General features: G+C 43.0%; 1 protein-coding gene across 1 annotated transcript in view; it reads right to left on the reverse strand.

Moving 5' to 3' along the window:
- The window catches only part of LOC126235364 (uncharacterized), a gene marked incomplete at its 3' end in the record, with an annotated part of 1,261,863 nt that overhangs the window by 22,262 nt on the left and 1,214,684 nt on the right, over positions 1-24,917 (reverse strand). The window contains exon 33 of the mRNA XM_049944087.1: positions 4,881-5,042. Coding sequence (XP_049800044.1) covers positions 4,881-5,042 — 162 coding nt within the window. The remainder of the gene's footprint in view (positions 1-4,880; positions 5,043-24,917) is intronic.

Raw genomic sequence — 24,917 nt, forward strand, 5'->3', positions numbered from 1 at the left:
GAGTCATGGTTTCAGTTCCTTCCAGCACTACTTCAGATATTTGTTGAGTCCATGCCACGACATGTTGAATCCTTGGGGAGGCCCTACACGATACGAGGCAGGTGTATCTGTTTCTTTCGCTCTCCAGTGTATGAAGTTAAAGCAAAAACAACTGGCATCCAGCGCAAGTCCACTTTACACAACTTCGTATAAAAAGGCACAACATTTGTAGGTTACACCTACAGTATACTAAAAAGTGAGGTATTTGATTAGCAAGTACACTGAATTTTGTATAACAAAATAACTTTTTGTAAGATGTTTACGCCGCTACGTAGCACAAGTGAATAATTTTCAGGTCAACACATGAAGCCATTACACGGAGACAGCGCGTCATAAAGTTTTATTGGTAAAAAAATTGCGGCTAAAAAATAGGTTTAGACCTCCAAAACATTGCAATGACACCAGAACCCTTGCCATGTGTTCAATACGTTAGTTAACATATTTATGCCGCAGACGGGATGTTAGTGATTATTTTACGTTCATAAATACAGTAACTTCGAACCTCTGGATCTCGGTTATGAACAATGATATCCAAAATTTTCTAAGTTATCTGGGAACGTCATCTTAAGAACATATATTCAAAATTTCAACAGTTTGCCGGTAATTGAATTTCTAGAAGTGGCTGTGCCCCACAAGTGCTACTTTTCATACCCAAAAATCTTAGTTTTTTGGGGTTTTCTCAGGAATCGCACAGGAACAAATGGTGGTTTCATAAGCGGCCTTAAGGCCGACCTTAGACCACACCTAATTGAAAAGAACAGTCGATTTGCTTTGTAACCCTGGAATGGAGGAAGAGTGTAATGTTTAATTTTTGACCCTGGACCGTAGGAGAGATACAGTGTGCACGGACCGATAAGGGATCTGTCGTCTCCAGAGACTCGTTACGGAGTAATTGCATTGTGTTTGATTTCTCACACTGACTTATCTTAGTAGCTGTATTTCACTGAAAATATCTGCACAACAGTTAATATATCGACGGTATGTGCTGTGTGTCTTGTATGGAAACAAGGTCTATTCATTCACGATCGCTCTCAAACTCATTTGAATAACCTATTGCAGTATTCATTCATTTCGGTTCTTATAGAAAAGTTGTCTTGTTCTTCTTTGATATCCATATTTCCTACGTGAACAGCCCTCATCAATATATACGAATCTCACTGTTCTGCTGTTGCCGTAACTAAAGCTCACTTTGCTCCCCGCTCTCAACGTTGCATTCAGTGTTACTTTGTTGTGGGTCCAGTTTGTGCTTCCCACAGTGTTAGTTGTACGTTAACAGTGATACACAGGCTTAGGGATAAGTTTACAGATGAGGAATTGTCCGGTATGCACCTCGTACACAGAAGTGACAAAAGTTATGAGGTACCTCCTAATATCGTATCGGACCTCCTTTTGCCCGGCACAGTGCAGCAGTTCGATGTGGCATGGACTCAAGAGGTTGTTGTAAATCCCCTGGAGAAGTATTGAGCCACGATGCCTGTACAGCCGTCCATAATTGCAAAGGTGTTGCCAGTGCAGGATTTTGTGCACGAGCTAGCCTCTCGATCATGTCCCACAAATGTTCGATGGGATTCATGTCGGACGACCTGGGTGGCCAACTCATTTGCTCGAACTGTCCAGAATGTTCTTCAAACCAATCGCAGACATCTGTGGCCCAGTGGCATAACGTATTGCCATCCACAAAAATTCCATTGTTTGGGAACATGAAGTACATGAATGGCATCAAATGGTCTCATTTGGTTCAATCAGACCAGTGGATCAATGTACACACAGCCCACACGACTATGGAGTCACCAACTGCTTGCACAAAGCCTTGTTGACAACTTGGGTCCATGGCTTCGTGGGGTCTGCGACACACTCGAACCCTTACCATCAGCTCTTACCAATTGAAACTGCACTCATCTGGCCAGGCCACGATTTTCCAGTAGTCTAGAATCCAATCGATATGGTCAAGGGCCCAGGAAAGGCGTTGCAGGCGATAACTTGGTGTTAGCGAAGGCACTCGCGTCGGTAGTCTGCTGCCATAGACCATTAACGCCAAATTCCGTCGCATTGTCCTGACGTTCGTCGTACGTCCAATTTTTATTTCTCCAGTTATTTCACGTAGTGTTGCTTGTCTGTTAGCACCGACAATTCTACATAAACGCCGCTACTCTCGTTCTTTAAGTGAGGGCCGTCGACCGTTGAGTTGTCCGTTGTTTGAGGCAATGCCTGAAATCTGGTATTCTCGGCAGATTCTTGACACTGTGGGTGTCGGAATATTGAACTCCCTAACGATTTTCGAAATGCAATGCCCATGCTTTCAGTTCCAACTACAATTCCGCGTTCAAAGTCTGTTAATTCCCCTCGTGCGTGCATAATCACGTCGGAAACATTTCACATGAATCACCTGAATACGAATGACAGCTCCGCCAATGAAATGTCCTTATATATCTTCTGTAAGCGAGAGTACCACCATCTGTACATGTGCAAATTGCTATCCACGAGTTTTGTCACCTCAATGTCTACGGCTTCACTGAATGCAATGACAGACGGCACAACGACGTTATATTGTGGCGACCCGCAGCGAAGGCAATCACACCACAGTACTTTTGCGCCTATACATGGGCGACTACAAGAAACTCTATCCCACCGTGTTAGAAAGAAAGCATGTTACAGGTTTTTTTACTGTTGTGAATGTATTTTGACAGAAACAAAGGTAACTGTAGTAATATACCGCGCGAGTCATAATATTGTATTATTACTCCGTAACGAGCCACCGGAGTCCACGGGTACATTACACACACACACACACACACACACACACACACACAAAATGCTCCAACAACCTCAAAAATTCTGTCGCTGGAGGTCGAGTGCTTCCTGTGTTGAAGCACGAAGCATGAAGAGAAAATCCGTTTTTTAAATATTAACTCTTATTTGTTGAAGGAAGAATGACTGCATTATTTAGGGAAGTTTGGTGGCTTAGTTTGGTATTATCGATCTCAAATAAGCTAAAATTCACTCTGATTTTTTCAATTATATGAAAACACGCACGAAACGTTGCTACTGTAATGGGAACTACGAGGACTGTCCAGAAAGTAATTTCCAATTGATCGCGAAATGGAAACCACACTGAAAATCTATCACAAAGCGAAAAAAGTGGTCCAACTAAAACATTCATATCTCTTTACGTAGTACACGAGTATGCAATAAGAAACGGGGGTTCCTATTTAAAAAAAAACGCAGTTATATCCGTTTGACCTATGGCACCGCCATCTAGCGGGCCAACCATAGCGCCATCTGGTTTCCCCCTTCAAGCTAGACAAGTTTCGTTCTTTGTAGTTTTTTCGTTTGACGCTTATTTCGTGAGATATTTGGCCCGGTCACGATCAGTGGACCACCCTGTATATATACAATCTGTTAATATTTATGCAGTATGCAGTGTATAAAGGGGAAACGTTGTTACCTAAAATCTGAAAAAATTCTTATTTGATTTACTTCAAATTTTTACACGATACTCCAATGCACATTCAGACGGGCAGCTGTAACAACAATTTACAAGTTTCATGTTTAAATCGGCTGCAAGAAAGAAACTGCAGTGCTGTGCTCTGCTGTCAAAGTGCTTGTTTTTTTTCTGACAGTTTTAACTTTGGTGGCAGCGCATTTAAAGTATTAGACAAATAGTTGCTCCCATACATATTCTTTCTTATTAAATACTGAAACGTCCCCTTAGAAAAAATTATGAATGATTGTGCTGGTAAACCCCTTACGTTATTTGATTTTCAAACAGTTGAGGAAAACAACGTACTCAGACATTTCTCTCTTTACGTATTCTGATCATCACTAAACTGACACACGATATTTTTAGCGCAACGCAGTCTGACTTTCAATAATCCCTAGAAAAGAATGGCCCTGACTAACAATAACCTATACCTTTCATGAATCACTTACCTCACAAAAATCTTCATTACTCGAACTACTGCAATACAGCGAGCGCCAATACTGCCAGCTAAATAAAAGATTCTAACTACTGATAGGCATAGTTAGCATATGAAATATTTTGATAAAGAACAAACAATGTATTTACCTTAATAGTGTTCAAAAGTCATAATATATGTATCAGTTCATGACATCCAGTCTTACAAATTTACTGTCTCTGATGGACACACGTCCAGATCATCCGCTCTCAAAACTCCGCCATCTCTCTCCCCACATCCACCACTGCTGGCGGCTCACCTCCAACTGCGCAACGCTACGCGCTGTTAACAACCAACTGCCCAACACTACAATAGCTAATTCCAACAATGCAAACCAGCCACAGACTGCACACAGCAGAGTCAGTGATTTTCATACAGAGCGCTACGTGACGTTACCAACATAAAAACCTAAACATCCTACTTACAATACCTTCAGTATCAATATATACACGCAATGTTCCGTTTTGTTTTCTTCCTCATAGTCACTATTCACAGAAGACAGGAAACTTGTGTCTACGGCTTGAAATAAACAAGGCTCATGGTCAGAGAGAAAGGGGAGAGTAGGAGGACAGGCAGATGGGGAATAAATGGACATGGAGACGGGGAAGGAGGAGATGGAGGGAGAGGGGCAGAAGTAGATGAACAGAGAGGGGGGAGATCAGGTGATGGACAGAAAAAGGTCTTAGGAGGAGGAGGAGGAGGAGGAGGAGGACGAGGAGGAGGAGGCGATAGACAAATAGAGAGAGAGGAGGACATTAACAGAGAGATGGGAAGAAGGAGATTGGGACGTATATCCAATTGAAAAACATTTTGTTTGCAAGTGTGAAGCACTGCCAGGTTCGCTAGTTCGGTAGAAAGGTGGAGGTTAGAGGCAGCGGCACGCACCTGCCCCTCCGAGATGGGCTTGAGCGTGGCGGAGTCGTCTGGCGAGGCGGGCAGCGGGTGCGGCCGCCCCCACGACTCCTCGATGCGCAGCTGGATGCCGGCCAGCGCCGCCGCCTCCTCCTTGCTGCATGGCAGCGCACCGCCCACCACCAGCTGCAGCAGCTGCAACAGCACACCACACACACACACACTTGAGCCACTGTCACACGGTGCACCTACGCAGCAGCGCCGCAAATGTACATGTTTGGAACTCACGACTGGTTCAAGTCGCACAATTACTCGATACATGCAGGATAGTCCTGGCGCGAATCCGCGCACGAGCACTACACGGCAATATCGCACGAATCTCAAAGAGGACTGTGACTGATTTCTTGTAAAGTCATCCATTCAAACTAAAAATTTCTATGAGCTCAAAGTTCCTGTTTATTAAGTAATTATTTTTATTTTTGTTATTATTAATCATTAAATAATTGTTGTTCTTTTATGTAAGTATCACTGAATTATCTTATTACTATTCTCAAGCATTGGCTGAACTATTCGTTTTATATTACACAAGAATATGTTTATCTAAATTTACATTTAGACAGCAATTTGCATATGGAGAATGCAGCTATTTTTGGAGTTATTGCCCTAGCAGTGTCTATAACCCTTAGGATCACGGCACGATAACGACGACGAAAATCACACCTATGAACTTTCGACGTACCTTATTATTATACAGCAAGTCGTGTTGATCATATGGATTATAGACACCTTTCTTCACTATACATCTGAATTACGATGCTTAATGCTAGTTTGGCCCATTCCATTTCTAGAAAACCTAGCAATCAGTTCATTGAACGCTTTTCCAAGTTGCTTGCATAACTAAAAGTTGGTTGAAAAATAATATTGCTTTTGTTTGGTTACTGCATTTATGAAAAATTAATCACGGAAAAATTCGCAAAATCTCAAATATAAAAACCTGAAGTTAGCTGATGGCTACAGATGTCAATAATAGTAGACCATAAACAATACGACAGTAACAAGCAGTAAACATTCTCGAGTACCCCTTTTGCGTTTGCCCGAGATATCGCCGTCTAGTGCAAATGCGCGGATTCACGGGAGTTTTGAACCGCTTTCTATTTTTGAGGGCAGATAGTGTGTCTGCTAATTGTGTTAGTTCCACCCGTTCTACCGCCAGGTGAGGGTCACACAAGGCCTGTGCCGTTCGTGGCGGATCGTCGGCTGACACTCGCTTAATACACGGTATGTAGCCTCTATGTCTCTTGTACAACAACAGCAAAACGTCACTATCAAAATGCTCGTAGAGTGGAAAATTCCGAGGCGGGCTGTCGCCGTCTGACTTCACCATAGTGTATGTCACTTTGCCGTACAACGTCCTTTCACTGAGCAAAACCGCAACGGTAGTCTTTACCGTTTACATATAGAATGACCGTCTTTTTCTACCATGCTGGTACCAAGTGAGGAGAGCTAAAAACCTGAGCTGGACAGGTTCAGCAAGGCTACTTCTAAGTAAACCGAACAATATTAGGTAGAAAATATTGTCACAGTGAGTGACAACTGGGGTCGTGTGTCCACATCAAAGATTTCCGTCTAGCAGATATACGAGTACATACCCCTTCAGTCCAAAACGTTTCGAGACTGTATTAAGTTGTTGTTGTTGTGGTCTTCAGTCCTGAGACTGGTTTGATGCAGCTCTCCATGCTACTCTATCCTGTGCAAGCTTCTTCATCTCCCAGTACCTACTGCAACCTACATCCTTCTGAATCTGCTTAGTGTATTCATCTCTTGGTCTCCCTCTACGATTTTTACCCTCCACGCTGCCCTCCAATGCTAAATTTGTGATCCCTTGATGCCTTAAAACATGTCCTACCAACCGATCCCTTCTTCTAGTCAAGTTGTGCCACAAACTTCTCTTCTCCCCAATCCTATTCACTACCTCCTCATTAGTTACGTGATCTACCCACCTTATCTTCAGCATTCTTCTGTAGCACCACATTTCGAAAGCTTCTATTCTCTTCTTGTCCAAACTGGTTATCGTCCATGTTTCACTTCCATACATGGCTACACTCCATACAAATATTTTTAGAAACGACTTCCTGACACTTAAATCAATACTCGATGTTAACAAATTTCTCTTCTTCAGAAACGATTTCCTTGCCATTGCCAGTCTACATTTTATATCCTCTCTACTTCGACCATCATCAGTTATTTTACTCCCTAAATAGCAAAACTCCTTTACTACTTTAAGTGTCTCATTTCCTAATCTAATCCCCTCAGCATCACCCGATTTAATTTGACTACATTCCATTATCCTCGTTTTGCTTTTGTTGATATTCATCTTATATCCTCCTTTCAAGACACTGTCCATTCCGTTCAACTGCTCTTCCAAGTCCTTTGCTGTCTCTGACAGAATTACAATGTCATCGGCGAACCTCAAAGTTTTTACTTCTTCTCCATGAATTTTAATACCTACTCCGAATTTTTCTTTTGTTTCCTTTACTGCTTGCTCAATATACAGATTGAATAACATCGGGGAGAGGCTACAACCCTGTCTCACTCCTTTCCCAACCACTGCTTCCCTTTCATGCCCCTCGACTCTTATAACTGCCATCTGGTTTCTGTACAAATTGTAAATAGCCTTTCGCTCCCTGTATTTTACCCCTGCCACCTTCAGAATTTGAAAGAGAGTATTCCAGTTAACGTTGTCAAAAGCTTTCTCTAAGTCTACAAATGCTAGAAATGTAGGTTTGCCTTTTCTTAATCTTTCTTCTAAGATAAGTCGTAAGGTTAGTATTGCCTCTCGTGTTCCAACATTTCTACGGAATCCAAACTGATCTTCCCCGAGGTCCGCTTCTACCAGTTTTTCCATTCGTCTGTAAAGAATTCGCGTTAGTATTTTGCAGCTGTGACTTATTAAACTGATAGTTCGGTAATTTTCACATCTGTCAACACCTGCCTTCTTTGGGATTGGAATTATTATATTCTTCTTGAAGTCTGTGGGTATTTCGCCTGTCTCATACATCTTGCTCACCAGATGGTAGAGTTTTGTCATGACTGGCTCTCCCAAGGCCATCAGTAGTTCTAATGGAATGTTGTCTACTCCTGGGGCCTTGTTTCGACTCAGGTCTTTCAGTGCTCTGTCAAACTCTTCACGCAGTATCGTATCTCCCACTTCATCTTCATCTACATCCTCTTCCATTTCCATAATATTGTCCTCAAGTACATCGCCCTTGTATAGACCCTCTATATACTCCTTCCACCTTTCTGCTTTCCCTTCTTTGCTTAGAACTGGGTTTCCATCTGAGCTCTTGATATTCATACAAGTGGTTCTCTTCTCTCCAAAGGTCTCTTTAATTTTCCTGTAGGCAGTATCTATCTTACCCCTAGTGAGACAAGCCTCTACCCTTACATTTGTCCTCTAGCCATCCCTGCTTAGCCATTTTGCACTTTCTGTCGATCTCATTTTTGAGACGTTTGTATTCCCTTTTGCCTGCTTCATTTACTGCATTTTTGTATTTTCTCCTTTCATCAATTAAATTCAATATTTCTTCTGTTACCCAAGGATTTCTATTAGCCCTCGTCTTTTTACCTACTTGATCCTCTGCTGCCTTCACTACTTCATCCCTCAGAGCTACCTATTCTTCTTCTACTGTATTTCTTTCCCCCATTCCTGTCAATTGTTCCCTTATGCTCTCCCTGAAACTCTCTATAACCTCTGGTTCTTTCAGTTTATCCAGGTCCCATCTCCTTAAATTCCCACCTTTTTGCAGTTTCTTCAGTTTCAATCTGCAGTTCATAACCAATAGATTGTGGTCAGAATCCACATCTGCCCCTGGAAATGTCTTACAATTTAAAACCTGGTTCCTAAATCTCTGTCTTACCATTATATAATCTATCTGATACCTATTAGTATCTCCAGGATTCTTCCAGGTATACAACCTTCTTTTATGATTCTTGAACCAAGTGTTAGCTATGATTAAGTTATGCTCTGTGCAAAATTCTACAAGGCGGCTTCCTCTTTCATTTCTTCCCCCCAATCCATATTCACCTACTACGTTTCCTTCTCTCCCTTTTCCTACTGACGAATTCCAGTCACCCATGACTATTAAATTTTCGTCTCCCTTCACTACCTGAATAATTTCTTTTATCTCGTCATACATTTCATCAATTTCTTCATCATCTGCAGAGCTAGTTGGCATATAAACCTGTACTACTGTAGTAGGCATGGGCTTTGTGTCTATCTTGGCCACAATAATGCGTTCACTATGCTGTTTGTAGTAGCTAACCCGCACTCCTATTTTTTTATTCATTATTAAACCTACTCCTGCATTACCTCTATTTGATTTTGCATTTATAACCCTGTAATCACCTGACCAAAAGTCTTGTTCCTCCTGCCACCGAACTTCACTAATTCCCACTATATCCAACTTTAACCTATCCATTTCCCTTTTTAAATTTTCTAACCTACCTGCCCGATTAAGGGATCTGACATTCCACGCTCCGATCCGTAGATTGCCAGTTTTCTTTCTCCTGATAACGACGTCCTCTTGAGTAGTCCCCGCCCGGAGATCCGAATGAGGGACTATTTTACCTCCGGAATATTTTACCCAAGAGGACGCCATCATCATTTAATCATACAGTAAAGCTGCATGTAAAGCTGCATGTCCTCGGGAAAAATTACGGCTGTAGTTTCCCCTTGCTTTCAGCCGTTCGCAGTACCAGCACAGCAAGGCCGTTTTGGTTAATGTTACAAGGCCAGATCAGTCAATCATCCAGACTGTTGCCCCTGCAACTACTGAAAAGGCTGCTGCCCCTCTTCAGGAACCACATGTTTGTCTGGCCTCTCAACAGATACCCCTCCGTTGTGGTTGCACCTACGGTACGGCCATCTGTATCGCTGAGGCACGCAAGCCTCCCCACCAACGGCAAGGTCCATGGTTCATGGGGGAAGCTGTATTAAGTAGAGTAAGGTTAATGGTCTATGGTAGTTCTAATGTTTTAGGTGTTCTACATAGGCTCCACTCATTTGAGTACAACATACAGAACCTTCGTACAACCAACTGAGACGGTTAGAAAAGTCCTTCTTTGAGATGTCGTTCCACTAGATCGTCGCATTGGCTTGAATGTGGGTCTGTCGTCAAAGCGTTGACCCTCCTTTTGAATTTCCCGACTTCCTCGTTTTGTGGTAGCTTCGTTTTGATAACATCAAATCTCGTCAGCCGGATGTTTTCCAAAAAAGGATTGTTCGATTCTTGCGTTTTATTGTAGTCGGAGCAGGCATCTACGCGTCGCTGGTTCTGTTCGGGAGTCAAGGTGTGCGGGATAATCTTGACCTACACTTTTCAGCTCTTCAAAACAGTGTGAAGCATGTCTTGAGATTTAGAGATGTTGTTCCATTGCGATTTTTCAAACACTAACATCGCCACACTACGGTCGCACTGCTTGCTCACAGTTGACTGGTCGAATGAATATCTTTTGCTTACGGTTGTTAGTTCAAGCTGCCACGGTAGTTACTACACTGACGTCGCTTGTATGCCAGAAATAAAATCAGTTTCCGAACTTTTTGGACGGACGGTGTATACGTGGAATTAGTTTTAACTTTAGATAAGAACAAGTGGTCACTATATTTTTTATGACTTATTTATTCAAAACAAATTTTCATGAGAATCAAGTTGTTGTAATTATTATGTTCATGTTCTTGCTTATAACTATCGCGTTTATTATGATTTGTATCTTTAGCATAGCTAAAACAACAAATTTAACCAAACACGGATGCAAGAGTAAGCTTCAATCTGAAGATGAATATTACGGAAACATTTTTAACGTGGTGTAACGTTACGCCTACGAGTATGCCTGGAAAGATTTAATAGAGCGCCAGAATGTCCTGAGCAGTACGATACTTGATATAAACTAGTCCTTCTGGGATGTAAATGCATTACTTTTAAAATCGATAGTTTATTGCTTATTAATTTATTTACAGAGAATCTATGACTTTGCTTAGAACAACGAGGATGGGAACATGAACAGCTGTTCGATATTACTTCCTGAATACAATTCGTTATTGAAACATCGACGGATAAATATTTTATAAATTAAACAGTTTTTTGGAAAAGAACATTTTATAGATATCGCTTCACCAAAAGCCTCAGTGAGTCACTCGGTTTTTAATCTGCGTTAAACTGCCTTTTTGCATACATATAACTGCATCAGTTAAAACGACAGTATTGGGTCGGTCCAGAGGTGGATGCCGAGGAATAGGTGGGTGCTGAGACAGAGAGCGAACTAATGAGAAGCTCGCATTTTAGTAATATGTTCTATCTCTGGTTTATTTCAATTCAGCGGGTCCAGTTGCATTCCAGGTCTGTTGTACAGGTACGTTCGTCGTAGGTAATAACACACAGAGCTGAAGCAAAGAAATAGGCTTCGAATGCGTCGAGTGAATTCCACGATTAGACTGGCTGGCGTCGGTGCGGCGTCTTCTGAAGCCGGCTCGGTGGTAGCGCTAAGCACGCGTGCTGCACTGCGTGTGACTTCGGGCCGGCCGCGGATTGGCGGGGCACTCACATGAGACATCCAAGTTTTTACGTTTGTTGTATTAGATTTAAAAACGGCTGCATTTCTTTCCTAAGTCCTGCAGCTTAGCATGATTCGGCAGAAAATTTCAGGTTTTATGTATGCTTGAATATCGATTAGCTGTCCCAGATAAACATATTCATTAACATTTTTATACAATTATTCTTCAATATCATTTATCTCCAGTTATCTATTTATTGCGCATAGTGTTTGTTTTGGACAGATTTATTTTTAACGCTCAGTTTTTCAAAACACACTAATAAATGCTTTATGAAGGACAGCAATTCTATCTTATTGTTGGCATCGCCTGTAAATTTCAAGTCAGTTATTATTCTAATTCCTCTTTCTAGCCAAATAATTTTGGACATAGCCATCTCAAGGACTGATATAAATAGTTTCTGGGACGTGCAGTCATCTTTCCTTATTCGTCTTCCAATGGTAAATTCCCACAGGCGTTTTTCTATATTGACAGAACACTTCGATGTATATTAGATGTTACATATTTTTGTGTACCTTGTTTGCACATCTTGTTCGGTCAGCGTCTGTGTAATTGCAGTGTGGATGACAGAATTAATAATCTTTTGAAAGTCTATAACAGCTATCACAGTGGCATTTCATATCCTTTGGCTCGAATAATTATTTCACGCAGAGCGTGTACTGTATACGGTCAATTGTGCTATAATCGTTGCGGAAATGGCTTGTTCTGTGGGTTGTGTGTTTTCCACAATAGCACTGATTTGATCTGTCAAGACTTTATTGAAAACTTTGTAGATAAAATGGTGTAAACTAATGGGATAGTAATTCTTCAAATCGTGAATAACTTCTTTTTTGTCGAGAAGGGATATCTTTTATTTATTCCACGAGCGGAGATACTGCCTTTTTGTGCATGAACAGTAAATATTTTAACCAGATGTTCGTCTGTTTCTTCACCAGTACACTGGACTCGCATTCGGGAGGACGACGGTTCAATCCCGCGTCCGGCCATCCTGATTTAGGTTTTCCGTGATTTCCCTAGATCACTCCAGGCAAATGCTGGGATGGTTCCTTTGAAAGGGCACGGCCGACTTCCTTCCCCATCCTTCCCTAATCCGAGCTTGTGCTCCGTCTCTAATGACCTCGCTGTCGACGGGACGTTAAACACCAATATCCTCCTCCTCTTCACCAGTAAGCTTAAGTATATCAGTCGTTAGACCATCATGACCCCTGGTTTGATATTCTGCAATTCATTCATACGTTTGTTTTCTTACTTCTTTTGTCCGTGGATGCACCGCTCCCCGTCAGATCACCAAAGTTAAGCACAGACGGGCGTGGTTGACACTTGGATGGGTGACCATCGGGGCCGCCATGTCCTGTTGACCTACTGGGGTGCACTCAGCCTCGTGATGCCAACTGAGAGGCGACTTAACTAGGTACCGTCAGAATAGGTCACGACAACACGACGGCCGGGGGAGCGGTGTGCTGACCACTTACCCCTCCATATCCAGATCCGATGACGCCGAACGACTGACTATGACACGGCGGTCGGGTGGTACCGCTGGTCCTTCCGAAGGCTGCTCGGACGCAGAGGGAGCTTTTACTTTTTGCTTTGGGAAGCATTCTAAATCTTATTAGCTATAATAGTTCCTCTTTTCTGTATTTCTTAAAGCTTTAACGCGTTTAGTGGAAGACAAACACTCTCCGGAGTGTCTGCGCACGTGTCGCCACGCATTTAAAAGGTGCTCTGCGGAACGGTGGGTGCAACCTTGCGAAACAGCCTGTAGTTGCTTCTTGTGGCGCAACTGGGTACAGAGTGTGGGGACTCGTCTGCTAGCTGTACAGTTTACAGACCGAATATACGACCAATTTAGTTGTTGTTCAAATTAGATAAAGTTTGTGGAAATAAAATCAATTACTATACAGTTTAATACTTTTGCTACACTGATACACCTAACACATTTATTACTGACTGCAAACACCGCAATAAAAAAATGGTTCAAATGGCTCTGAGCACTATGGGACTTAACTGCAGTGGTCATCAGTCCCCTAGAACGTAGAACTACATAAATCTAACTAACCTAAGGACATCACACACATCCATGCCCGAGGCAGGATTCGAACCTGCGACCGTAGCACCGCATTAAAGTTCACTGTTTGTAACTACAAATGAAATTAATGAAAACTAGCCCTTCAACCTAGATAACACAACAAATTCAACACCATGTCAATACTTTTCCAAGGTGCGCTTAACAGAATGCACAATAAGAATTAATTTCCCAACTAGATGCTAAAAATTACTCACCCAATCTACAACGCAGCTGACATATCCGACAAATTCACCCAAAAACCTAAAGACCACTGTTTGTCTCACATAAGAAAGAATAGACAAAAATGATTTCATCGGTGTATTCCATAGAGTCAGCGCTTTGATAATAAGCAAAGACGCAATACACACTGTTATACATGTGATTTGCGTCTTTGAAACTAATAGTTGTAGCTATCTGGTGACAACTGGCCACAATGTGTTACGTTTGACGTGATTGTTTGAGTTGTATAGGAAGTTACGGAAGCTCAGCTGCTCAAAGTGGTTCAAATGGCTCTAAGTACTATGGAACTTAACATCAGAGGTCATCAGTCCCCTAGACTTAGAACTACTTAAACCTAACTAACCTAAGGACATCACACATATCCGTGCCTGAGGCAGGATTCGAACCTGCGACCGTAGCAGTCGCGTGGTTCCGGAATGAAGCGCCTAGAACCGCTCGACCACAGCGGCCGGCAAGCTCAGCTGCCCTCAACGCCCAAAGTAAGAATGAAGTTTTCCCCAGCCGGAAGTCTGGTTTGGCCGCCACAATCCTTTACTATATGATGTCGTATTGGAGGTGATATGCCACTGACTTCCTCAGATCTTCAAACTAGCTTAACGTGCCAATTAATGGGGAACCTAGGGGTCAACAGGGCTCCGAACAACTCTGTAACTCGACATTTTACACATTAACCAATCAGTGTCAGAGGTGAAATAAGCCATAATTTACAGAAAAGGATCCTGAGGCCGTCTGGGAATCGATTTCTAGACGTCTAGATTTGGTGTCTGACACTTTCCCACCAAGACACCGAGCCAAACCCTCAAGCATTTTTTTATTTGGGTCGTCCGTCTTCTGACTGATTTGATGCGGCCTGTCACGAATGCCTTTCCTGTGCCAACCTCTTCATCTCAAAGTAAGACCTGGACCTAGCCAGCTACATTATTTATTTAATACATTCAGATCTCTGTTTTTCTCTACTTTTATCCCTTTATGGCTCCACAAAGTGCCATGAAAGCTATTTCTTGATGCCTTAAAACCTGTTATATCATGCTGTTTCTTCTTGATGTTCCTCTCCTCGTCGATTCTACGTACAACCTCATGGTTCCTCATCAGTCTACCTAATTTTTAACGTTCTTCTATAGCACCATAAATCAAACTTTTCCATTCTCTTCTTTTCCGATATTTCCGCCGTTCATGATTACTTTCCGTACAATGTTATGCTCCAGACGTATATTCTCAGACATTTCCTGCTCAGATTCAGGCCGATATTTGATACTAGTGGACTTCGTCTGGCTAAGCAAATTCCCTCTCTGGTTGTGGTATTTTGCTTTTTATGTCGTCCTTGCATCATCCGTCACGTGTTGTTTAGCTTCCTTGGTAGCAGAATTCCTTCATTTCGTCTATGTCGTGGTCCCCAGGTTGATAAGTTTTGATAAGGAAAGCAATGTCACCAGCGAATTTTGTCATTTGTATGCTTTCACACTGAATTCTAATCCCACTCCTTTAACTACTTTTATTCCCTTCACTGCTTCCTCTACGAATAGATTGAATAGTAGAAGCGAAAGGCTACATTACCATCTTATATCCTTTCTGTGAACACTTCGCTCTTGGTCTTCCATTATTATTTTCCTCCCTTGATTGTTTTACCCGTCTGCCCATATAGCTTACAATTATTTTCTCGAGAATTTGGAACATTTTGTATAAGTTTACACGGTAGAATGCTTTTTCTAGGTCAAAAGACCTCTATGCATGCCTTCATTTTTCTCAAGTTTTGTTTCCAGTATTATTACGTTCATAACTGTCCTCTGGTGCCTTTACCTTATCCAAAGCCAGATCGTTGTCTAACAGATTCTAATTTGTGTAAATTTTTGTACTTCATCATGTCGTCATATGAAGACTGTTGTTTGCCGGCTTCGTCACTGGTGAAGGTAAATCAACTACACTCCTCATTTCATCGTCGAATTCATTTCTTCATCTAAACGGTGAATTCAGTTTCACAGTGAAAGACTGCTATAGTTTTTCTCACTGCAAATTGCTAAATGCCCTCAAGTGAAGCTTAACAGCATTCGTCTTTTAGCTGCTCTTGGAAAAGTCATCGTTTTAAATTTTACTGGTGTTTTGGAATCAAAATAGCAGACTATTGTTTATTGCCTGCAGTATGAATTGTGGAAGAACACAAATGTCAACGGGATGCAAATTAGAAATGATTCGTCAATAGTTAGTAACTTACTTCTTATGCGAGATAAGCAAGTGCATGCAGTAATCCCGCTTCTCTCAACTCACGTTATGTATAAAACTAAAGCATAACAGCTGAAACGGGGGAAGGGCGTTTTTGTGGGTATGAATTCCTTGAAAAATTGATATAATGTCTTTGGAGAAAATCCACAATCACTGGTGGTAAAACAGATTTTTGATTGTCCGTCTTGTTTGTTTTAATTTGTCAAAAATAGTAGTTCCGGTTAAACATTAACCAACCTCAGATCTGAGTGTACCTGTTACAAGAATAATAAGCAAAAGTTACGTGCTACTTCATTCAGCGGATTAATCTTGTTACCGATTCAGTAAGATATGACGTCGGTTCTTGTTGAACCGAAACAGGTAGCTTTAAAAAACTAAAGCAGTCAACACAGACAGTGAAATATCAGTTTTAAACAGTTGTTTACTGCAGGGTTACTGGGCTGAATGTCAGTGGAAGCGAATTTGCTTTCTCCATTGACTACAGCTTTAGAAGCTAAAGTTACATCGATTAGAGATGAAAAGTGACTCAAAGATGATTTCCAAGAATCCGCGATTAACTTAACTCTCGCGTCTGAGGAGAACAAGGTCTTGGTTCAGGTGTGAGGCTAAGTATATTTCTGTCGGCCGACCACGCATCTGGAGTAGTAACATTGACCTCTTTCAACGTTTTTCCTGCGAAGAAAGATATTTACTTTACTTCGTTTATAAGCGAGTCTAATGAGCTTCGGAGAAACGGCTTAAAGGGGAGGTCGTGCGAACTCGGGATATCACGTTCAAGGCGTCCGCTGTGGGGAGGATGTTAGTGGTAAGTAATGACAGCTCAGCAGGCACTGCAAATATTTACTTTCATGTTTCCGACTAGGCGGCCCACAAGCCGAGCTATTTTAAACAAAACGTAAGGTGCGATTGTTTCTCCTCAACTTGTCTGTACCTTACGGTAGACCACAAGACAACTTGTATCTCTTAACGGGCGTTGAATATACTGCATATGCTTACGTTAATAGATGGAAAAATGACGATGAACCAGATGAAACTTAAGTACGCCAATGAAGGGAATGTGTAGGAAGGTAAAGTGAGCAGTTTTCAGTCTTCCTTTCAGTTGGTGCTGAAGGCAACGAATTATGAGACTCAAGCTTTACAGTAATATATAAGATACTAAAAAAATGGTTCAAATGGCTCTGAGCACTATGGGACTTAACATCTGTGGTCGTCAGTCCCCTAGAACTTACAACTACTTAAACATAACTAACCTAAGGACATCACACACATCCATGCCCGAGGCAGGATTCGAACCTGCGACCGTAGCAGTCGCGCGGCTCCGGACTGAGCGCCTAGAACCGCTAGACCACCGCGGCAGGCTATAAGATACTGGTCAATTCGTTCTGCGGAACTTTATTGTGTATTCTAAGTACTCACGTAAGTAGGGGGACTGGGTGTTGTGTTGTCCTAATCATCATCATTTCATCCGCATCGACGCGCAAACCACCGAAGTGGGGTCAAATCTTGCATCCGGTGAACGGTCTACCCGACGTGACGGGAGGTCCTATTCACACGACATTTATTTATTTTTAGTGGGGACAGAGTACGCCATGGTGAGCCACGTATGTTTTAACATCCCATTTATTTCCCGACTCGTTGAAGATATAGAACCGAGTTATATATCATATGATAGCTGTTGTGCTGTTAATACGACTAACTCTTATATCAACCGAGATATTAAAGCAAGTATTTTTGTGATGGAACTGTACTTTTTAGGGAATGCAAAGCTCTTGTAAAACGAGTACGGTGGTATAATGCTTTTCAACGTTAAAGTTGAAACTACTCACACACTATATAATCAAAAGTACCTAGACACCTGCCTGAAAATGACTTACAAGTTGATGGTGCCCTCCATCGGTAACGCTGGAATTCAATATGATGTTGGCCCACCCTCAACCTTGGTGACAGCTGCCACTCTCGCAGGCATACGTCGATCAAGTGCTGGAAGGTTTCTTGGGAAACAGCAGCCCTTTCTCCACGGAGTGCTGCACTGAGGAGAGGTATCGTTATCGGTCGGCGAGGCCTGGCACGAAGTCGGCGTTCCAAAACATCCAAAAGGTATTCTATAGGATTCACGACAGGACCCTGTGCAGGCCAATTCATTACACGGATGTTATTGTCGTGTAACCGCTCCGCCACAGGCCGTACATTATGAACAGGTGCCCGACTGTGTTGAAAGTTGCATCCGCCATCCCTGAATTGCTCTTCAGCAGTGGGAAGCAAGAAGGTGCTCCAAAAAAAAAAAAAAAAAAAAAAAAAAAAAGTTGTGTGAAATATTATGGGACTTAACTGCTAAGGTCATCAGTCCCTAAGCTTACACACTACTTAACCTAAATTATCCTAAGGACAAACACACACACCCATGCCCGAGGGGACCAGCCGCACAGTCCATGACTGCAGCGCCTGGGACCGCTCGGCTAATCCCGCACGGCAAGAAGGTGTTAAAACACTAATGTAGGCCTGTGCTGTGACAGTGCCACACAAAACAACAAGGGATGCAAGCCCCCTCCATGAAAAACACGAGCACACCATAACACCACCGCCTCCGAATTTTACAGTTCACACTACACACGCTGGCAGATGACGTTCACCCGGCATTCGCCATACCCACATCCTGCCATCGGATCTCCACTTTGTGTACCGTGATTCGTCACTCCACACAACGTTTTTCCACTGTTCAATAGTCCAATGTTTACGCCCCTTACACCAAGCGAGGCGTCGTCTGGCATTTACCGGCATGATGTGTGGCTTATGAGCAGCCGCTCGATCATGAAATCCAAGTTTTCTCACCTCCCGCCTAACTGTCATAGTACTCGCGGGCCGTGCGGGATTAACCGAGCGGTCTAGGGCGCTGCAGTCATGGACTGTACGGCTGGTCCCAGCGGAGGTTCGAGTCCTCCCTCTGGCATGTGTGTGTGTGTTTGTCCTTAGGATAATTTAGGTTAAGTAGTGTGTAAGCTTAGGGACTGATGACCTTAGCTGTTAAGTTCCATAAGATTTCACACACATTTGAACATTTTTTTGAGTACTTGCGGTGGATCCTGATGCAGTTTGGAATTCTTTTGTGATGGTGTGGATAGATGTGTTCAAATCTGTGTGAAATCTTATGGGACTTAACTGCTAAGGTCATCAGTCCCTAAGCTTACACACTACTTAACCTAAATGATCCCAAGGACAAACAGACACACCCATGCCCGGGGGAGGGCTCGAACCTCCGCCGGGACCAGCCGCACAGTCCATGACTGCAGCGCCTGAGACCGCTCGGTTAATCGCGAGCGACGGTGTGGATAGATGTCTGCCTATTACACATTACGACCCTCATCAACTGCTGGCGGTCTCTGTCAGTCAACAAACGAGGTCGGCCTGTACGCTTTTGTGATGTACGTGACCCTTCACGTTTCCACTTCACCGTCACATCGGAAACAGTGGACCTAGGGATGTTTAAGAGTGTGGAAATCTCACCTACAAACTTATGACACAAGTGACACCCAATCACCCGACCAGGTTCGAAGTCCGTGAGTTCCGCGGATCGCCCCATTCTGCTCTCTCACGATGTATAATGACTACTGAGGTCGCTGATATGGAGTACCTGGCAATAAGTGGCAGCACAATGCACCTAATATGAAATACTTATGTTTTGAGGGTGTCCGGATACTTTTGATTACTATGGTTAAGTATACGTTGAGTGAGTTTGCGAGTGCCAAAATGTGTGATATACGTGGCTGTCTCTTTTGATTGCATTGACTTAGTATCTGAAATTTTTATACCGTCAAGGGAGAGTACATCTTAGAATTTGACATGAGTTTCAACTTGATACCGGTCTACCAGTCCCTGCGAAAAAGGGGTATTAACAGTCGGTCGCACAGACGGACAACAAATGCCAAAAATATTTTTAATATCATATAATTATAAATTAACAGTTTTCGGATTTTTCTATTTCGCTTGTACTGTGAAACCTTGCTTATTCTCAAATTTCATGATTCTATGTCAACGGAAATCACCCTGTAGGTTTTGATGAGAGAGTTTGCGAGTATGGAAATACGTGACACAAATGGCCTTATGTTTTGATCCGACTGACTTACAATCATAATTTTTATACACCTCCAAGGGATTGTACACCTCAGTAGGAAAAATATATCACATATTTACTATTAAAAACAGTCTTGATCACGGTTTATTTATTAAGGTGACCGGTTTCGACCACTACTGTGGTCATTTTCAGACCATTAGGTAGGAACCTCTTTCTGCCGGAGAATCACTAGTGATCAGTAGTAAATATTTGTAACTCATTGATCACTGCTACTCCCATAATGTATTCAAAAGTAAAATACATCACAACCTGATACCTCTAGCCATCCTGAGAAAAAGTGGTATTAACAGCCGGGCGGGCAGACAGACTCATAAACGGACGGACGGACGGACAACATGGTGATCCTACAAGAGACTGCGGTACGGCACCCTAAACAATTAAAGGTCTGCAGTGCTATACGTAAGTTAAAATTTGACTCGTGTTTCTGTGACCGTCCTTGTTGAAGATATAGTCTCTTGAAAACGGATGAACCTCTTTGAAACAGTATTACTTGGCGAAAGTCCAGCTTAGATAGCTTTAATCACTTATTCTAATCAGCCAAAACATTACGATCATTGACCTCCTATCGATATAAACCAGTCCAGGCGACAGCAGCGTCACCTGGCGACGAATCACTGCTGGTCAGACACACACACAGTGCACATACTACTGGCTATTAAAATTGCTACACCAAGAAGAAATGCAGACTATAAACAGGTATTCATTGGACAAATATATTATACTAGAACTGACATGTGATTACATTTTCACGTAATTTGGGTGCATAAATCCTGAGAAATCAGTACCCAGAAAAAACACCTCTGGCCCTAATTACGGCCTTGATACGCCTGGGCTTTGAGTCAAACAGAGCTTGGATGGCGTGTACAGGTACACCTGCCCATGCAGCTTCAACACGATACCACAGTTCATTAACAGTAGTGACTGGCGTATTGTGACGAGCCAGTTGCTCGGCCACCATTGACCAGACATTTTCAGTTGGTGAGAGATCTGGAGAATGTGCTGACCAGGGTAGCAGTCGAACATTTTCTGTATCCAGAAATACCCGTACATGACCTACAGCATTCTGTCATTCATTATACTGCTGAAATGTAGGGTTTCGCAAGAATCGAATGAAGGGTAGAACCACGGGTCGTAACACATCTGAAATGTAACGTCCACCGTTCAAAGTGCCGTCAATGCGAACAAGAAGTGACCGTGACGTGTAACCAATGGCACCCCATACCATCACGCCGGGTAATACGCCAGTATGGCGATGACAAATCCACGCTTCCAATGTGCGTTCACCGCGAAGTCGCCAAACACGGATGGGACCATCATGATGCTGTAAACAGAACCTGGATTCGTCCGAAAAAATGACGGTTTGCCATTCGTGCACCCAGGTTCGACGTTGAGTACACCATCGCAGGCGCTCCTGTCTGTGATGCAGCGTCAAGGGTAACCGCAGCCATGGTCTCCGAGCTGATAGTCCATGCTGCTGCAAACGTCGTCAAACTATTCGTGCAGATGGTTGTTGTCTTGCAAATGTCCCCATCTGTTGACTCAGGGATCGAGACGGGGCTGCACGATCCGTTGCAGCCATGCGGATAATATGCCTGTCATCTCGACTGCTAGAGATACGAGGCCGTTTGGATCCAGTACGGCGTTCCATATTACCCTCCTGAACCCACCGATTCCATATTCTGCTAACAGTAATCGGATCTCGACCAACGGGAGCAGCACTGTCGGGATACGATAAACCGCAATCGCGATAGGTTACAATCCGACCTTTATGAAAGTCGGAAACGTGATGGTACGCATTTCTCTTCCTTACATGAGGCAGTACAACAACGTTTCACCAGGCAATGCCAGTCAACTGCAGTTTGTGTATGAGAAATCGGTTGGAAACTTTGCTCATGTCAGCACGTTGTAGGTGTCGTCACCGGCGCCAACCTTGTGTGAATGCTCTGAAAAGCTAATCATTTGCATATCACAGCACCTTCTTCCTGTCGGTTAAATTTCGCGTCGGTAGAACGTCATCTTCGTGGTGTAGCAATGTTAATGTCCTGTAGTGTAGTATCAGTGAGCGTGCTGCCGGTGTATAGAATTGAGAAGGCTTGCGATCTGTCTATGTTTGACCGAGAGCAGATTGTGACGGCCCGGTGGCTCGTCAGGAACATTTCGGAAACTGCACGACTTGTTGGGTGTTCGAGGAGTGCTGTGGTGGATGTCTTCAACAAGTGACGAAACCAGCGTGACACCACGTTTAGACGTCGTGGGGTTGGGCCACAACCCCTCATTACGGATGTAGGACGTCGTAGGCTGGGCAGATTGGTAAAACTGGACAGGCGGCGAATTGTGGCGGACTTTAATTCTGGGCAGAGTACAAGTGTGTCTAAACACACAGTGCACCGAACACTCTTAACGATGGGCCTTCGTAGCCGACGATCCATGCATGTTCCAATGTTAACACCACGACATCGGTAACTACGACTGTAACGGGCACGTGGCTATGGGTACTGGACGTTGCCACAGCTGCAGGGCGCTGCATGGTCTTATGAAACCCGACAGCTTCTTCATCATGCGAATGGGAGTGTGAGAATCCGTCGTGTTCCTGGGAAACAATTCCTTGACACCTGTACTGCGTGACGGAGAAAAGACGGCAGCGGTTCCATTATGGTTTGCGGAACATTCATGTGGGTATCTATGGGTCCAGTGGAGCTCTCGCAAGGTACCGAAGAGTATTGTACACTGGTTGCAGACCACGTACAACGCTTCACGACGACAGTGACATTTTTCAACAAGATAATGCGCAATGTCACAAGGCCTGGTGTGTGATGGATTGGGTCGATGAACACGGTGGTGAGTTCCAATTGATATGCTGCCTCCCCCCCCGCCCCCCTCCCAACTTGCCAGATCTGAACCCGATCGAACACATCAGGGATGTGACTGAAAGTCACGTCAGAGCTCATCGCCCCGTTCCCGGAATTTGCTGGAATTAGGAAACATTGTCTCTGCAGATCTACAAAAGTCTCATTGTCTCCATGCCACGATGCGTCGCCGCTGTTATCCGTGCAAAAAGCTGGACATACCGGATATTACATAAGTGATCATAATTTTCTGGCTGATCAGTGTATATATGCAGTTTGTAGAATATTTTTTATACTTCACCAATGGCCATCAGGCGGACCTCTGCATCTGAGGCTGATGTAGCCCGTGGAGAGGAAGGAGCAGCGGGTAGTGCTCCACGTTACAGTTATAGGCGACCGCTTGTCTTCCACTAAGTGGACGACCGCGGCCACCGGCCACTTTACGTAAATCAGTTAGTCGCGCGTCACGAGGCAGCTTAATAAACTTCCTGCTAGTTGGGCGATATTTCAACTGATGCCGGTCGCTTTGTTCTGGAACTTAAAAGTCGGTCGAATGTTGTCCAACAAGTTCGCTCTCCGTCTCGTTACTGGGCTTTTCTCAGATCGCAGCTGTGAAAGTTTTCGCAGAATATTAGATTTCGGAAGCAGGCTACACGTCTCTGGCAAGTGTAACAGGCTCTACATTTGCAGAACGAATTCTCTGTCGAGATAATATAATACTGAAAAAAATCAGACACCGTCTACAGTAATCTGCATTGTTAGTGGTTATACGTAAGGAACAGTTGCATTATTTATTTGTTAAACAGTTCACTTTCGGCTGCAGAACTAAACAAAGAAAAATAATTCTTGAAGCACATATCTTACACGACTTTCGAAAGTACAAAAAAACCATATGTAGGTACAATGAACGTAGCGTTTCTACTTTTGTAAGCACTTCCCTGTAACGGTTTGTTTGCGAAAGGCGCTTATTGTTTAAATTAAAAGTGGCCGTAGCATCGAGTGCTTCGTTTGGAGGATGATTTAATCGAAACGATAGTTCATTCAGTAAACTGAGCAACGTGTTTTACCAGGGTACCGTGTCTTTGTCTTTAAGTTAGCAAAATGTCACTGCTGTAGCCATATGGCGAACGAATCGGATTCCCGAGAGGAATGTAATGCAGATTGTAAAATAAGCTGATTGGACGTACCATTCGCAGTGCGAAGGCATGCTGAAAAGTTAAGCCTACGAAAACTCTTAAAGCTTTTTAAGTAAAACAAACGTTATTAACATTCTACATCTTTACTCTCCATATTTACATATTTGTTTCTCAACATAGTCGCACATTTCTCCCAATGAGAGATCAGATTGTTGATGCCGTCACTATGGAGTGATTGACTTTGTTGGCGGAGCCAAAACTTCACCCCTGCTTGCAGCCCTTGATCATTACCAGAGTGAAGTCCTCGAAGCTGTTCTTTAAGTTTTTGAAACAGAGGAAAAACTGATGCCGCTACAATTCGGAGCCCTCTAGCGGTAAGTGGCTGCAAATATGTAAACAAGAAGAATAAAGGTGTAGAATGTTAATAAGGCTTATTTTATTTAAAAATCTTTCCTTGTTTTCACATAAAAATTTCGGAGGCATTACTGTTCAGAACGCCTTCGTATGTACAGAATTTGATTGAAACTGCTTCCCACATTCGTGAATTACCCTTTTACGCCACCCCCTTCTGACTCCTAATCTTATGCGAGGTAGGTGGTTCTTATCTCCATAGTGCCTCTTTCCACACAGTGGATAATAGATTTATCAAATTTGGTTGAAATCGATCCACTGCTCTAGGATTTTTTTAAAAGAAAGGTTAGGTAAAAATACAGAGGTCGATTGCTAATATGAAACCACACAGTGAAATATTAATATGCCCTTAATGAAATAATAATATCCCCTTCTTGAGGTATTTTGGTATTGTCGTATCCTTTCCTATGACTGTTGGG

The sequence above is a fragment of the Schistocerca nitens genome, chromosome 2 (genome assembly GCF_023898315.1).
Source record: "Schistocerca nitens isolate TAMUIC-IGC-003100 chromosome 2, iqSchNite1.1, whole genome shotgun sequence".
Taxonomy (NCBI): domain Eukaryota; kingdom Metazoa; phylum Arthropoda; class Insecta; order Orthoptera; family Acrididae; genus Schistocerca; species Schistocerca nitens.